General features: G+C 39.5%; 1 protein-coding gene across 1 annotated transcript; it reads left to right on the plus strand.

Moving 5' to 3' along the window:
- Positions 1-493: 493 nt before the first annotated feature.
- On the plus strand, positions 494-14,975 carry il12rb1 (interleukin 12 receptor subunit beta 1). The gene is made up of 22 exons (XM_085774666.1): positions 494-748; positions 1,245-1,368; positions 2,615-2,760; positions 2,938-3,071; positions 3,166-3,187; positions 3,372-3,425; positions 5,863-5,985; positions 6,428-6,551; positions 7,038-7,189; positions 7,352-7,485; positions 7,592-7,613; positions 7,768-7,821; positions 8,063-8,185; positions 8,715-8,791; positions 10,352-10,580; positions 10,671-10,814; positions 10,953-11,051; positions 12,574-12,729; positions 12,988-13,143; positions 13,259-13,328; positions 13,856-13,931; positions 14,523-14,975. Exons 1-22 carry the CDS (start codon positions 676-678, stop codon positions 14,850-14,852), a joined length of 2,622 nt encoding a protein of 873 aa, XP_085630792.1. The 5' UTR covers positions 494-675; the 3' UTR covers positions 14,853-14,975.
- The last annotated feature ends 3,298 nt before the right edge of the window (positions 14,976-18,273 follow it).

An 18,273-nucleotide genomic window follows, 5' to 3' on the forward strand; every position in this document is an offset into this window, starting at 1 on the left:
GCAGTACATTTCTCTCATCTACTTCCCCTTCCTACAGTAGGTTCAAGTCTGCCTGTCTGACGCCACTGTGAAGTAAAAAGACTGGCAATGTTTATATTGTTGTTTTTTTAACATTTAAAGACATTTTACATCAGTGTCTCTGGGTGCTGCATTCATTTTTCGACAATTTCTGACAAATGCAGAGATTGAACAGCTGGTTTTAAGTCTCTTAAATACAATACATGTACAAACTAAGGTTTAGGTACTTTGGGTCCACTGTAAATTCAGATCTTCTCCTACTGCAAACCTCTTGACTAACAGTATCATGATGATTAGCATGTTGCTCACTTAATGGAGGATATAGAGATGTCACTGTACTTTCCTCCAATTTTTATTTGACTGGCAGGTTGATGAGAACAAAAACAATTGAAGGAAATTTATATTTAAAAAAAAAAACTCAACACAATGACTTCAAAGTGTTGTCACTTTCAGAATGGCTGTTGTGTCTGTCTGAGTGTAACGCACTCACCATTTCCCCGCCCCTCACTGTGGTTTTTTTTGCAACTTGTATAACATGGGAGACATGAAACTACTGTGACATTTTCTGAGAAAGAAAACCAAGTTACATGAAGTCAGGTTGACAAAATGGACCAACACTGAAGAACAATCATCTTTCGAGACTTTCCGTCAGACCTCATGGAAACTTTGAAATGCTGGAGTTCACTACATGGATATGTTGTGTTTCTGTTCCTTACAACTGTCAGCAAAGGTAAAACATATGCTGTCTAAATTTTTCGTTACTTTAGGGAGCTTTTCGTTCACTTTCATTCACATCTGATCTTACCATAACACTGTGCGCAAGGCTTTTCAGACGAGTGGAAGTAACAGAGCGTTAACAGTAAAAGTAAAACATCAGCCACAAAACGTTGGTTAGCTTATCAGCATCATGTGGTTTCCACTGACAGATGACATCTGCTCTGCATTGCTCTGGGCAGACATGCTTCAGTGTTAGTGTCTATGTTTTGTTTTTTTTAAAACCACATAGGTAGGTTATCTTTTCACAAGTACAATATATTTGTTTTCATTTTGACGCTTGGCTCAGTCTCAGTAATCGGACTCATTTACAAACTTCAAAATCTCTAACTTCAGACGTCAGAATAGCGACATTTGGTTTTGATGTGATCTCAAAAAGAAGGTCTTTATTTAATGTATATGATTTATGTTATCACAAGGTTAAAACTTATTTTGAGAAATTGTCTCCAAAGGGTCGGCATGTGAGGCTCCTTCAAGTCCTGAGTGCTTCAGGAAGAGCTCTAAGGCAACTGTTTATACCTGTGAATGGAGCATGAACACAACTGTCAGCGATGTCACATATGACCTTTACCTTAAGTGAGTATTGTTTAAGCTGCGCTAGTTTAAAATGGTAAAATCTACTTAACCATTTATTCTAGTATTTTACGAACATGTATTGATACTAGATCCAACAAAGTCTCACTATAGGCCTATGGTGTGCACTGTGTTTGTCTTTATGAGATTGTGGCCAATTTAACAGCTAAAATAACAAACAAACAAACCTGGGCCATTTTAATATGTATATCAGTATAATATCATATTTTATTATAAATACTTAGAGAATCACAAAGTCAAAGGAAAATCTAAAGTTAGAGTTTTTTAAATTTAAATTGTTTTTCCACACAAAAAACCTGACATGTATGTCATGAACCGTGTAGCCCAGTCCTGTGTTCCCACAGTCCTATGTTCCCACAGGGGGGCAACCGCCATTCCGACATCCCACCAGTTCGACATAGGCCTCTAATTGTCTAAATGGCAATACTTAATTTTCTAATTTTCGTCCCATCATTCCGACAATTCCTGCCTCCAATGGTCGGAATAACAGTATTTTTTCTTTTTTAAAACATCCTGCCTTTCCAACAATTCCTTTAATAGCATACTTTTTCCCCAAAAAGATTTTGCGCTGGTTGGAGTTAGGCAATGAAGAAAGGAGTTGGTTAAGTTTAGTAAAAAGACCAGGTAGAGGCCAGACAGGCCAGATAGATAAGAGAGAGTCCAGAAGTAGAGAGTCCAGAGAAGTAGGAGGGAGTCATCTGAGTACAGAATTTCCTTATATAAAGCCTTTTCGGAACAGCGGGATGATGGCATGTCATAATAGCTGTATGGTGGGAATGTCAGAATGACGGGATGTCGGAATGACAGCATATAACTGTTGCCACAGCCCTATGATCCCACATTTCTAACTTTTTTTCCCCACTGAAAATTAGGCCCTATGTTCCCATAACATCACACCCATAGACATCTTTCCACATGTAGCAGAGCATCCGCCATGTGATAAATCTCAAGTGTTGGAACATAGGGCTGTGGGAACATAGGGCTGTGGGAACATATAGGGCTGTGGGAACATAAGGCTGTGGGAGCATATAGGGCTGTGGGAACATAGGACTGTGGGAACATAAGGCTGTGGGAACATAAGGCTGTGGGAACATAGAGCTGTGGGAACATAAGGCTGTGGGAACATAAGGCTGTGGGAACATAGGCTAGTTTTTTTTGTTTTTTTTCCCAGTGGCTAGACATTAAGGGTATTTTGTAATCACTCACGCCTCAACATATTCTTCTGCAGTGAAACAAAATTTGGAAACATAAAGACAAACTCCACTGAGATCATTGAGGAATTAAGACATCGACCTGTTAACATATGGGTGGAAGCTCATGAAGGAAACCTCAGCTGCACATCACCCAGGAGGTCTGTGGTACTCAACCACATAGGTAATGAATACTTCTCTAATTGACCAACAATATGGCAAATTAAAAATACAATGTTGTCCTTTTTGAAGCAATGATTTACTGAAAGCACAGTGAAAGTTTCAAAATTAATCAGGACACAATAGAAGTTGAAAAAATAATTACAACAATACTAAACAGGTTTTTGCATTCCCTCACCAGTTAAATTTGAAGCACCACAAAATATTTCAGTGTCCTGGTTAATAAACAACCTCACATTAGTCTGGGATGCTGAGGACAAACATGCGTTAGCCGAGGTCTGGTTTCGCCGAGATGGACACTCATCATGGGAAAAAGTAAGGCACATTAGTGTTTTAGTACCAAATCTTTTGCATCTGAAGAAAATGCGACCCTAACTATTTCAACTTTATGTCTGCATTGCCCTGACAGAGATTAGCAAACACCACCTTGTGTAAGTACTCTTATGCTGTAATCAGTCTTTCAATCAACCATTCAACTAGTTCATGTTTTCTGTGGGTGACATTTCTTACTGTGTTTCTTTGGATTTACTTTTGAATCACACTTGAATCACACTGAAGGAACCATGATACTGGGTTAGCTGACTGTTACTACTACTCTGTTTCCCCTTTCCATAGTGACTGCACAAAGCTGTCAAGTCCAGGCATCCCCAAAAAGAGAGCCTGTTAAATGTACGTATATATGTGGCTAACAATTTCAAGAACACATAAAGTAAGGCTAATTTTTTTCTTTGTCTGAAAACGCATTTGTCCAAAAACATTGACAAGCAGCCAGCCAAGCGATTATGGTATGAGGACTAACATTGGGAATTGTTGGGTCTCTGTAGTCAGTTATGAAGCATATGGACCTGCACTCAGGGCCGTTGCTAGTAATTCAGGGCCTCCTGGAATAATACTGAAGTGGGCCTCAGCCCCCTGACTTTTCATCGCCACTCTTTTCATAGACAATGTATTGTCAATTTTTATTTATTGCAACTAGGGCAACAAAGATGGTGAGAAAGACAACTTGCCTATCATTCAGATTTAATACTTCTCCACTATGCATCCTTCCTAAAGTCATAGCAGGCATGTGAGAACGTAGTGTAGCATTAAAGTAGGGCGAGCATCCTGTATTGATTCAGTGAGGGATAATGCATTTCATTTTTCAGTACAGGACGATCTTGTATTATACAGAGGATCCAGTATTACTATCAGTTTAGTCATCATGTTAAATCATGTTTTAGGCAATTCCTTTGTAATTACTGTGTTATGTGTGTGTAATAACAAATACGCGTGGCCGGGGCTGGTGTAAGGCCCATGTGCCGTGGACAACCCATTCCTGGTGATCACACCTCACTTGCTTTAAGCATCAGAGCCAACTGAGTGATTGCCGTGTTTACATATGCCCAAACTAACCTATCTTTGGGTCCAAGCACTCCCTGTTTTGGAGCAATTGCTCCAAATGAGCCAGGTCTGAGACTGCACAGGATTGTCATCTTTTGTCTCACGTCACACATATTGAGACGATGTCCCACATAGGGATGTCACAATTACTTGATTTCACAATTAATCGCGGTATTAAATGCCACAATTAATTGATCGCAAAGAATCCTAAATACCGTCACTTTCCAAAAAACGATTATGTATGAACCGTGTCGGCAGATGTGCGCCAAAGTAAAGGTAAATGCACAGATACTGGTCCATTTACCTAACGTAGCATTGAATTGGTATGGTATTTAAATGCTAGAGTGTCATTTGTAATTTAAAAAAAAAGCTTAAAATTAAAGCAGATATCAGTGGAATGTTTTTGTTAATATAAGTCCTAAATAGTCCTATTTTCCGTCAGCAATCACTTACATGAAGTATTTCAGCCTAAACACGAGTCTCTCCGTCACTCTGCTCTGCTGTAACCCGAGGAGAAAATTTTCCTTGTGGGATACAAGTGTTATCCAATGAGGGGAGAGAACGGCATGAAGGGCTGTGTGTGCAGCCAAGGGATGCGCGTGAATGTGGTGACGTAGCACGAGGACCAATTGATGCCTGACAAGGGCGGGGGCTGCTAACTCATGGTGCGTTCAAGGAAACTCGTACTTTGTGTTTTTCCTTCCTGTGAAGTCATACCAGTTCGATCTGGTACGAGTTCACGGGTCGGAAGTTACGAGTGGCCGTTATAGGGAACTTTCACAGACAACAGGACGGTAAAAACACGAGCTACGGGTTACCTGGAACGCTACCAAGTCGTAGTTGTGACTTGAAGCTGTAACTTACGGTTTCAAAAGCCTGCCTTGAACACAGCATTAGCCGAAACGGCCGTGCCGCTGTTATCTGCTTTAACTTAAACATTTGGTATCGATGACATGACTTGAATATTTCAAACACTTCCCCTGGCGGATTAATAATTGGTCATATTTATTTTAGAATTAGTGATGTATATTTTAACTATATTTGATTTTACACATTAATAGTGTTGTGAAATTAATTAATGCATAATAATCGTGATAATCGTAATACCGTGATTATTTCTCTGACAATAATCATACCAAAAAAATCTATTATCGATTCGTGACATCCCTGGTCCCACATTTTGATTTGCTTAGGTTTGTTCGCTCTTTATATAGTTAGCTCTAGTTTTCAAGACACCACTGCAAGACTTTTTACATTATCTCACTTTGATTCTTCGTCTGCGCCACGATCCTTGCTGTCAGTGTCCTGTGCACTGTCAGTAAGGGACAGTGCATTTTATTACAATCCCATATTATAGGCTACGGGACAGCTGGCAACCCAAATATATGTTGGCCCAGCCTATACAGTAGCTAGATATCTTAATGTTGCTGTCACCCTTTTTGGGGATTTTTTTTTCTTCTATTTTTTATTCTGCACTCCTTGTCTGCTGGCTCTGCACCTGGCCTCTCTCTTTACTCATTTCTGGCAACCAGATTTATGTTTTGGCATTCTCTGTTCAGCTAGCACTCACAACATGTCTGTGCTACATTAGCTAATAACTGAGTTTGCGGGACCTAGTGTTGCTCCAGCATGGACTAAAGCATTTTTTTAAAGAAGAGGAAAGATAATCTACCAGAATTTAAAAATGTCTTACGAACAAAATGTGTTTTCCTTCCCATCTGTACAGACCAGGTCATTGTTGAGAATCTGTTGAACCATTCAGCTTACCAGGTTCAGATCAGACATCGGTCCACTCAAGCTGAACAGCCACTGTGGAGCAAATGGTCTAAAGTTGTGACTGTACCTGCAGGTGATGTCATGTTATCTATTTTAATGAATGCATGGATCGTGTTTTACGGTTTATTGGAAATCACTTCATCCTCAGTCTGCTTTGAGATAATTTCCGCCTCATGAAACTGCTGGAGACGTAAAGTCCTCTTATTTTGTACATGAATCACAAAGTGACAGACACTGAGGGGCATCAAATCCCCTCCGAGTCATATCTGAAGCTCTACATTATCCCACCTCCTCCCCTATCACATTTACAGGTTATGATTTTACAAATACAATATATTTTTTTCATTTTAACGCTTGGCTCAGTCACAGGAATGAGACTAAATAAACCTCTATTAACTTTGTCAGAATAGCCAGATTTGGTTTTGATGCGATCTCAAAGAGAAGGTCTTTATTTACTTTGTATGTGTTATATATTAACAAAAGGTTAAAACTCATTTGATAACTTGTCTCCAAAGGGTCAACATGTGAGGCTCCTTCAAGTCCTGAGTGCTTCAGGAAGAGCTCAAGTGAATCTGTTTATACCTGTGAATGGAGCATGAACACAACTGTCAGCGATGTCACGTATGACCTTTACTTTAAGTGAGTATTGTTTAAGCCACACTGGTTTAAAATGGTAACATCTACTTAACCATTTTTTGTAGGTTAGTATTTTAAGAACACGTATTGATAGAACAAATACTAGATGCAACAAAGTCCCATCAGCCATTTCACTTTGCAGATTTGGTGTGCACTGTGGTTGTCTTTGTGAGATCTTGGACAGCTTTTCAGCTAAAATAACTGTAAACATTTAGCACTGTAAGATACAAACAAACAAACCTGGTCCATTTTAATATGTATATCAGTATAATACCATATGTTATTATAAATACTTAGAGAATCACAAAGTCAAAGAAAAATCTAAAAGAGAGTTTTGTAAATTTTAATTGTTTTTCCACACAAAAAAACCTGACAAGTAATGTGTGTCATCAACCGTGTAGCCCAAGGCCACAGGCAATACTTGCACTACAGTGGCTAGACGTTAAGGGTATTTTCTCATCACTCACACCTCAACATATTCTTCTGCAGTGAAACAAAATTTGGAAACATCAAGAAAAACTACGATGAGATCATTGAGGAAAGGCTGATAAGACGTCGACCTATTAACATATGGGTGGAAGCTCATGAAGGAAACCTCAGCTGCACGTCACCCAGGAGGTCTGTGGTACTCATCCACATAGGTAATGAATACTTCTCTAATTGACCAACAATATGGCAGATTAAAATACAATGTTGTCCTTTTTGAAGCAATGATTTACTGAGAGCACAGCGATCAAAGTTTCAAAATTAAGTTGAAAAAATCATTACAGGTACAATTAAAGGTTTTTGCATTCCCTCCACAGTTAAATTTGAAGCACCAAAAAATATTTCAGTGTCCCGGTTAATAAACAACCTCACATTAGTCTGGGATGCTGAGGACAAACATGCGTTAGCCGAGGTCTGGTTTCGCCGAGATGGACACTCATCATGGGAAAAAGTAAGGCACATTAGTGTTTTAGTACCAAATCTTTTGCATCTGAAGAAAATGAACACTTTTGCAACCTTAAATAACCATTTAAACTTTGTCTGCATTACCCTGACAGAAATTAGCAAACACCACCTTGTGTAAGTATTCATATGCTTATGTCCTTGTAAAGTCTTTGAAATTAACTATTCTAAAATCAACTCTTTCATGTTTCATGTGTTTCTTTTGGATTTACTTCTGAACCACGCTACCAGTTGACTATTAGTTTAACTTATCTGTTTCCCCTTTCCATAGTGACTGCACAAAGCTCTCAAGTCCAGAAGTCCCCAAAAAAAGAGCCTGATAAATGTATGTATAACAGGTGGCTAACATTTCCAAAAACACATAATAAGTAAATAAGGACCAGTTTTCTCATCGTCTCTCGTCTGTAATGTTATGAAGAATATGGACTAGACCTGCACTATTTGAATGAAGAAGAATGAAGAATGGTTTCCTCACAATTTGAACTTGTTGAAGAAGAGGAAAGATAATCTACCACAATTTCAATCTCTTGTGAACAAAATGTGTGTTTTCCTTTCCATCTGTACAGACCAGGTCATTGTTGAGAATCTGTTGAACCATTCAGCTTACCACGTTCAGATCAGACATCGGTCCGCTCAAGCTAAACAGCCACTGTGGAGCAAATGGTCTAAAGTTGTGACTGTACCTGCAGGTGATGTCATGTTATCTATTTTAATGAATGCATGGGTCATAAAGGTTTGAGGGTTTATTGGAAACAACTTCGTCTTTGAAATAATTTCCGCCTCATGAAACTGCTGGAGACGTAAAGTCCTTTTATTTTATGAATCACAAAGTAACACAACATCAGAGAGGAGCATCATATCCCCACTTAGTCATATCTGAGACTCTAGAGATTATCCCACCTCCTCCCCTATCTTAACTGTGGGTTCAGGTATGACTATGTTCCTGAAATGGTGATGTGCATACTTGATAACATAAATCCACACTCAAATATAGAAATCCATCATTCCCATCTGAAGACCAGATATTAATTTTGACTGCTTTGATTTTGATTCCTCAAAATCTATACAGGTGACTCAGTACTGTTTTCACAGATTGTAAATTCTCCACTGATGTGAATTTAGTGAAGCCTTTATAATTGTGAAAGTGAGACAAATTCATTGCACAGTTTGTATAAAGATCAAATAGCCGGCTTACTAATATTTTGTTTTTTACTGCAGAGCTGGAACATGAACCTGAAGTTACCATCACAACAGAGGCTGTAAATGGCACTCGAGAGGTGACACTAACTTGGAAGGTAAACCAATGAAGGACAGACATTCACTCGTCCCAGCATTTCAACACATGTGCAGGATAATTTGTCGTAAACAGGGGAGTGAAAAATTGTGAGAAAATCAAGTGTCAGGAAATGAACGATGATTTTTAAAGTCCCCCTCCCGCGACCCTTTTTGGTCATTTTAAAACGAGCAGCTCATTAGCAATGCGCCTCTGGAGGGTGGGCGGAGACTGCGCTGCTCTGCACCCTCCCAGCCACTCCCTCCCACCCTCGGCTTGACACCGAGCTGTCAAGCCTTTCACCTCTGAGCCAGATGCAGAGCGGGGCGGGAGCTTGCAGCACTAGTGCCCTCCCCTGGAGTTGTGACAAGTCAACTCCAGTCTCCCTGAAACTGCCAGTTTGTGTCTGCCATTGGTTCAGAGCAATTTGAAGGCAGAAAAACTCAGAAATGCAATTTCGCACTTCCTTTTCTGCTGATAAGTCCTCTAACACAAGAAAAATGCCACAGGAACATGTGAAAAGCACGAAAAACACGATTTTCATGGGAGGGGGTCTTTAAAGCAGAAGTAAGCGATCTGGTCGTTTTGGCTAACTTCTTGTCAGCCGATGGAGTTAGCAGCCCCCGCCCTCGTCCCTACGTCACCACATTCACGCGCATCCCTTGGCTGCACACACAGCTCTTTATGCCGTTCTCTCTCCTCATTGGATAAAGGTTGTAGGATACAAAGCAAGTTTTCTCCTCGGCTTACAGCAGAGCAGAGTGACTGACAGACTCGTGTTTCGGACCAAACACTCTATGTAAGTGATTGCTGTCGGAAGATATAACTATTTAAGACTTATATTAACACAAACATTCCGCTTACTTCTGCTTTAAATGTCAAATGAAACTTCTGCAAAGTATTTTTTGTGGGGGACCCTACTCAAAAACCTCAAGGCCACCATCAGGAACCAGGTAGAAACTGACTGAAACCAGTCAAAGTCCTTTTATACCCAACCTATCCACAAGTTTCCGAACGTGATCTATGGTCAAAACCGGAAGCCATTTTGCCGGTTTTGGTGGAATTGTATGTTACGTTTCCATGGTTTTCAGTCGTTGTCATAGTTGCAGTAAACACATGGATCTATTAATGCTGGCTTTTAACACGGATGTCAATTTATGTGATATCCATTGTTAAAAGCTGGTGAGATGATCCATGCGTTTTACAGATTTTCATTGAAAAAACAAAAAAATCCATGCATTTACCGCGACTACCGAAACCATGGAAACATAAACATGAAATTCCACCAAAAGAGCAAAACCGGCTTACGTTTTTTGACGTTCGGAAAAAGGTGTATAGGGGATTGAGTGAGGGACGAGTCTTCCCTGCGCTACGTTCAAGAGGCGCACTACTGAGGAACACCGCACTACACAAGTTGTGATTTTGAGGATCAGTAGCAGGCTACACGTAATTTGTAACCTGGTGCCCTAACCCATTTGACTGATTTACCTACTGCCCCCCCTCACCAGGTCAGCCACTGCCTTATTTACTTGGTATCCTCTCCTGTTTGTCCGAACTGAGGTTTGTCTTGTCTGCTCTTCAGGTAAGGCCACATGCAGCCACAGTCGGAGGGGTGACCTACTGGTTGAATGACACACAGTCTTCTCTTGGATGTCCTTGTAAGACAAAGACAAGACATCACAACGACACAAACACTGTTATTTATGTGTCATACTCTGCTGTCAACATCACGGTTATTGCCAGGAACTTAGTTGGGTATTCTCCTCCGGCACTCATTCAAGTGCCGGCTGAATCTACTGCAGGATTAAAATGTAGGTGAATGTATTTGAGCTGTTTCACATATCATGTGTATTTATCATTACACAGTCCTTTAAGACTGTTCTTTGTTTGTCTCCTGTCAGCTTGTGGCCACATGACACTGGATGTAAAAATAATTAAGAAAACTTGCAAGCAGTGGTATGAGCTTCAAGATCAAGATTCAAGGCCAGCAAATGTGATAACTTTAGCAACTAGGAAAAAACAAGAAAGGAAGAAAGTAAAAAACAGTAAGTTGTATCAGTCTTGTAAACACACAACCTCTCTGCTCTACAGAGGCAAAAGAAGATGCAAAGGACAGTTTTAAATTTCTCTAATATGAATTTGTACAATAAATACGTTTCACAAACTCTCTGTGTCTGTTACAGAACTTCAAGACCATGTTCGCTACCTTTACTTTGAACACGAGTGTGACACTGGGAAACCACGCACCGTCAAAAGGTGCCTCTTCTACAAAAAAGAGGGTGGTAAGTGTCTTTACAGTAGATTTCTCTGTGCACACAGAGATGCACGGGCTCAGCATATTTGTCATCTTGATGTGGGCCTCATATCCTCAAGTATACACTGCTATAGGGTTAGACTGTGTGCCATGGTCTGGTTGTATGTCCATGTGGCCATTATACTATGAGCACCAAATGAGCAAGAGCTGTAAAAACAAACATGGCCACTGACTTAAAAGAGAGGCTATGTGAGTAAGTCTGCTGCTGCCCTACATAAAACGGCTACACTTCCATAGTGCCACTGTCTTGCACTATACACGTCTGCATTAGCTGCCAATTCATAGGGCTGTAACAAGTTCTCCAAATTAAACAAGAATAAACTGCATATAGGCTACCTTATACAGTAATTATACCTGCTGGAGAACTTTGGTTGTCACATATTAATTATGTCAAGTAAAACAAAAATGAAAGATTAAAACTGATTCTAAAACTAATCAACAAGTCCAACATTTTGGTTTACCTGCACTAATAACTGCTATTAGCTTCAACTGTACTTGCTAATTAACATGCTGACATACAAACTAAGAGAGTGACATAAACGCAAGACTGCAGACTCACCGTGTCTCTCTTCGGATACTTCCATTAGTAGGCTACACTTCCATATAGTATACTATGTAAACTATGTAGCCTACTTACTTCCGTAGTGTACAAAGTTCAACAGCATAGTGTTGTCCCAAATTGAATAAGGTCGTTGTGCACTTAACCAAAAATGAGGATTGCAACATTTGCCCATTGAATCGGGTTACTGCCAGGTATCACCAGCTGATGTTTGTTGTATGCGAGTTAAATTGTCTACACTACTGTAGCCTACAAGACTTTAGCATTAGAGGCTTAACAAGTTGTAAATATTTGCAAAATGTGACAGAGCTCAGTGGGTAAACTTGTGATAGTCAGCCACGGACATCACACCGTATTGGCAGTAATTTAGTTCAGACAGCTAAATTGACCCAATAATGGCTTCTGTCCGACACATTTGTTCAGTATGGTTTAGTAGTCTCTCCCCTTCTGCTACGTACAGTAGCCAAGATGGCGATCATTGCGGGTGAGCAGTGTCCAGCGTTCAGCACTCAACTTTTTGACCGTTACCTGTTTTTTGAGCGCACCATCCGGGCACTAACAGCACTGCATTTTGCCATACTTGTCAGCGTGAACGCACTTACACACTCAAAATAGTAAGTATGGAAGTCTTGCATGCACCAACCCCACTGTTCCCAATAGGCCCTAGAGATTGAAAAATCTATATTCAGCATTGGAAAATGATTATTTTGTCACTGGGTAAAAACTGACAAAAACTCTGCATGTTGTGGCAAGAAATAAATATAGCACTGTCATATTTTGCCAGATGAGTGCTGGGGTGTAGAAACTAGTGCACCACAATCATGCAAAAGAGCAAGGTTTGCCTGCACGCACTGTAACGGTGTGTGTGCAGCAGGAGGGGAAAATTTGCTCTTAACCTTTTTTTTCTTCTTCTTTTGCCTTCCTTCATCAGCACCACTCAAAGAACCGCCCGGGTTCACTGCCTCAAGTGACGCACAGAATTCTGCCATCCTGTCCTGGAAAGCAGTTGCCACTGAGCACCGGCGAGGTTTCCTTACGCACTACAGCCTGTGCAGTGTGAAAATCAGCTCACAAGACGGGCTGGAAGGTGTGAAAGCCACATTATATTTTATTCTTTTTGATCTGAAACAGTTTGCAAAGCTAGAGGAACATATTTCCTCATATAGCCTACTTGTTAACCTGTTTAATGTGCAATATTGCAACATGTTTTGATACCTCCTTTGAAAGCTATATGCTTATCTTGTGGATGACAAACATGTTTCATGTCTGTACCAATTTCAGAAAGTGAAACCTGATAATAACATAGCTAAATGAATCTTACTGTGACAACGCCTCATTTCACCAGAGTGCCAGAATATATCAGCCTCACTCATCAGCTACCGGCTAGAAAACTTGGCACCACGGACAAAATACAACATCAGCCTGGCTGCAGTGACACGGGCGGGAGAAGGACCTAAAGCCATATCAACTATCAACACCTTCCCAGAGAAGCAAATGAATGGTATCTGACTCATGAAATCAGCTCTAAATTTCAATAAGTTAAATAGTGGTGGAGATTTCCCATGTGTTGGTGCAAACTGCTTACTCCGTATCTCAATTTTTCTGCCCAAAATTAGTGTGGTTGAGTTTGGGCCTGCTGACTGGGTTCTTTTTATGCACAACAATGTGCACTGTTGTCTTGAAGAGGTGGGTATTTGTCTCATTTTTAAAAATGTTATAGATATTGTTGCACATGTGGTTAAAATGTCTTTGCTTAAAATCATTTATAATTTATATTTATAAACATTTATAATGGTACTAAATTCCTTACATTTCCAAGATGTTTCTGTTGAAATGCTAAAGCAACAGAAGCACAAACAGAGCAAAGTGACATGATATAGCTATCTAAAATAGCATTAACATGAGCTTAGCAACCATAAGCTAGACCAGGTAAGAAGCTATAAAAACACTCACAACACAATCTGTACAATTTTGTTAATCATTCTTTCGTTAGTCTTCTTACTTTTTTACTTATGGGTCATTTGATTTTCTTTTTTAAATTTATATTACCACCTTATATGTTGCTCTTATTTAGCAGCTGTTCAGTTTTACCATACAGGGCAATTTTAAGGAGTTTGGGTTATCTACCATTGTTTTATCTGCAATAATTGAAATAAGCTATACATCCTATGTGGATCTTTTTGTGACATTTCCTGCTTTGTTTTAACATATAGAATCAAAAACAAGATCTTTCCTCCTGTGCCGAAACCTGTTATTCCAGAGTTCACCCTCTTTCTGCCGGAGAATCAGGTAAATCTCACGCACAGAACTGCTCTTTACCTGAAACCTTTACCTTTGGACCATTTTATCATTCACTCTTATTTCACTGGAAAGTATAACTCACTTCCTCAGACATAATAAACAGAGAGTTCAGTAAATCAGTGCAATCTAATTATATATTCTTTAAGGAAGTGTGAACTGCTTTTGTGGTTAAAAAATAAGCTCATCTCATTGAAAACCTATGCAATACTTTACATAACTCTAAAACCTGATGACCAACAGGACAAAGGGTCTTTATCAGTTTCTTGATAGCAAGACAAATGAATTACCTTACCTTTTGTGACTGAACTATAAAAGTAAAACCCACTGCACACAATACAATCTTACACAGCCAGAAGCTTGTGCTCACCTGATTCGTTTTTATACTTATATTTAGCAAAGTGAGTGTTGAGACATTAGAGTAATGTAAATCTTCCCCCATATTTCATGGCAGGGGAGCAGAGCACCTAACCTACTCTTATTATTTCTATTATATAGACATAATAGCAGTGCAGCTTTTTTTTCTGTTTTGAATACTGCCTCTTGAATCTAACTGTCATGTGTTAATGTGACCCACAAAAGGAGGCGATGCTGAAGGAGAAAGAGGAGGTGAATGATCTGACGCTTCTCCAGCCGCCTTCCCCAAAGGGGAAATCTGTCCTTGAGGACGTCGGGGAGCTCACCGTCCTCCAAAGAGAGTCGGATGACGAGAGTGACGAGGATGTGGAGAGTGAGATGACTACTTTGAGGATGTCAGGTGGAACTAGTGATGACAGTCCTGGGTCTACGGAGCAGGCACTGAGGAGCTCCAGAGAAGGAGAAATAACAGATCTCGAACAGGTGGACAATGAGATCGCTATGCTGACATACAGGAACGGTTTGGTCTTTGATGTGAAGACAGATTCAACTTGAAATAGATGGAAAGTCCAATTTTTACTGCCTCATAGCACAAACATGCACATATAGGTTAACAAATGTGTTGATTTACTAAACACTCGGTTAATACTTTTCTTGATTTAAGAGTTTTATATTTTTGCAGAAAACTTTGTCAGTGACAGTCAATTGTGTTGTACTTTCTTTTCTTTTTTGATGTCTTTAGGTTTTTCCTGTACATAAAACAGGTCATGACAGATTTTCCTCTTGCTCCAACACAATGTTGACATTTGTAGTTCAACAAACAACTACCGGATGGATGGCCATAAAGTTTGGTACACACATTACTGTTTAGCAAAACATTTATGTCCATTAAAACTTTGATTTATATCACAATACAAGCAAAATGAATACTGAACTTTTGTGCTTATATGTATCCTAAAATGATATACTAAATGTAATAGGAAACCAATTAAGAGCCATTCATTTCTCATTAAATGACTGCAAGTGTAAGGATCCACTACTCCTCAACTTTTAACACCACAACAGTCATGTAACCTGATATCTAATATTATACATTGTAAACAAACTGTACATTTTTATTTTTTTTTTTACATTTGTCATTGTCTGAAAACACAGCAAAGTGCAAATAAAACAGAGCAGCGTTACTGTAAAGACTGTCGCTCATTAATGGTCAGTGTAAAATGAAAACTGAGACTGCAGAGGCGAAGAAGTAGTGGATGTGGTGGCAGAGCTGTAAAGGTGTGAGCATACGAAGAGAGGTGAACATGTGACAGGAAGTGGTCACAACAACAGGAAAAAAAAACCCAATGGCCTTTTAGAGAAACTGCTCATGCAAGGTGAAAAACAAGATTAGTCATAGCAAAAGAGACCTCAGTGGTGACCTTGTTTAAATGAGAACATGTCATTGTGGTTTATTTGTCTTTTTGTACCACACTGCATTTTAGTTTTTCAGTAAAAAGTCCAAAAAGCTATTCTTCCTCGTTCCTGTATTGTCTGGTTGTAGTGCATTCAGCAACAATGCGTGAGCTTAGAATTATAGGGTTCTATCTCCGTTTTGGGTAGTTCCGAGATATTGAGCATCAAAGTTCCAACTCGGCTTTTGTTTTGGTTGATAGAACCTTTTTATTTTATGAATAACTAATTAAAAAATGTTGAAAATTTAAAAATAGCACCACACAGGCATTAACAGACCACTAATGGATGATATTATGCAAAAAACTCAATTTTGAAAAAAATGGAGATAGAACCTTATAATTCTAAGCTCACGATTTTTATGCTGCTCAGCTTCGACACATTTTATTTGTCACCACCATGGATCACCACACCAGAGCCAGTCTATTGACTGAGATCAGCATGTTAGCATGTGACGTGGTCAAAATACTATGAAAGGGTACCACAGTGTACTGAGTGTCACCCACAGTGTACTGAGTGTCACCCACCCTGGACAGGTCACCAGTCTGTCACATGGCCAAAAATTGGACAGTTGCACAGTGGAAACATGTAGTCTGGTCTGATGTAATTTCTCAGAGATGGATGGTCCCTGACAACTACTCTGTTATGTTAAATCGTTGGCACCAAAAATAAAAATAGGTGAAAACTGTCATTTTTGCAGTTGTCTGCAGTCTGCAGCTGTACTGGGGAAAGTTCAAAAATACTTGCTGTCTAAACCACTAATTGCAGTGAAACTGTCTTATTAATTACTGTAACGTTAGTGAGGTTAAAGTTAGGCTACAGTTCTGAAACGATGTAGAAGCAAGAAGTATAAAAAGACAGAAAGATAAGAGATAAACCTACAGCACTTTTCCGGTCAAATGACACAAAAAGGTGCTTTACTGAAGAAAAGAGTCAAGCAGTTCCGTGGTCCACAAAACGGACACACAAATAAAAGGAGTGTGTTTATAGGACACGATCACAGGAAATAAAAGATGAAAGATCATTAAGCTATACTATAGCCTACTGTAAATGTTACTTTACACAACTAGCTTTTATAGTTTTATTTAAAGGGATATTCCGGCGTAAGTTTAACCCATGGTCCAACTCACCATAACACCGAGTTAGATGAAGAGATCTGCTAACCGCTAGCTTCTCTAGTTGTAGCAACTTTAGCAAAGACCGTCACCGCACCATAACAAACAGCGCAGTATTTTGGCAACCAATCAAAAAGCCACTCATACCTACCCACAAATAATGCTCAGAACAGCACCAAACGTCATCAACAGTACAAACAGGGTCCCAGCACATAATACGAGCCATCAAACATCTGTTAGCTTAGCTGGTTTCTATTGAAAAGAGACGAAAACAACTCACCCACTCTCCTCCAAATACGCTATGCAGCAACTTTCCGCGTCCAGAATAGCGCCCGGGCATTGACAACACACGTCCGAGTCCGACTGGCAGCACAAACATCTGGTTTCAGCGGCCATGGACAGGCAGTGACCACACTCACCACTTGATTCCCCCATAGACTCCACCGCAGCTCTCTCCCTCTTTCACTTTTCTCCTCCATTTCCTTCAGCTTGTCTTCAGTAAACTCGGTCTCAAACTGTTTTTCTCAAACTCCATAAACTCAGCCGTGTTGTCCCTTGTGTGATATCTGCTTCACTATTTGGTACAGGCAGTCTCTTCCGGCAACAAACATAGTCCTGACCTCGCGTGTGACGTCGCGTCTAATCTCACGCTTGTTAACGTGATTCTCTCCCGCAAATATCTAAAGTTAGAAATACCAAATTCCGTTCATGTCCCTGTGAACACTTGATAATAACTTTTATAAACTGATAGGCAAGATAAATAGGAACTTTGACTGCATTATATGGAGTGATAATACACACACATTCATCCTTGAGCTGCTAGAAGGACTTTGGTTAGACCGTCAACATTAGCCTGCCTCTTTCAGCTTGTTAAATTTGTGATAGTATTTTGATTTTGCACTGCAGGTTTGCTTTTTTTTTTCTCTCTTACATTTTATAAATAAATCGATCATTTAAAAAAAAAATCAATCATTGAGGCCTGGCTGCATGCTTTTTTTCCCTCTCATTTCAAAGCTTTATTTCAAATTCACAATGTCATACATTCCAATTTGAACTCATTTGAGGAAAAAAAACATTTGCTTGCATTTAAAACAGTACAAGCTTACACAACATATCAAACAGTTAATACAAAATAAAATAAAATAATAATTACAGGGGTTGACATTTCAACATAGTGCATTAAGCGTGTTTAAGAGTATAGGACTGTAAACTTAAAGAGCAAGAGACTCTGACATTGTTTCATACAACTCATTTATGGACTGGTTTTCCTCCGATAACACCTTTAGGGATGTTATATAGTTTTTAATTTAATTCTTAAAACAGTTTATGTTGGGCTTGCTTACCTGGCTGCATGCTTGGACCATACAGTTGGTGGTTTGGACCCATTATCCTACAATGTGACAATGGCG

This window comes from Trachurus japonicus, chromosome 4, assembly GCF_045865225.1.
Source record: "Trachurus japonicus isolate A0001 chromosome 4, Traja_1.0".
NCBI lineage: Eukaryota > Metazoa > Chordata > Actinopteri > Carangiformes > Carangidae > Trachurus > Trachurus japonicus.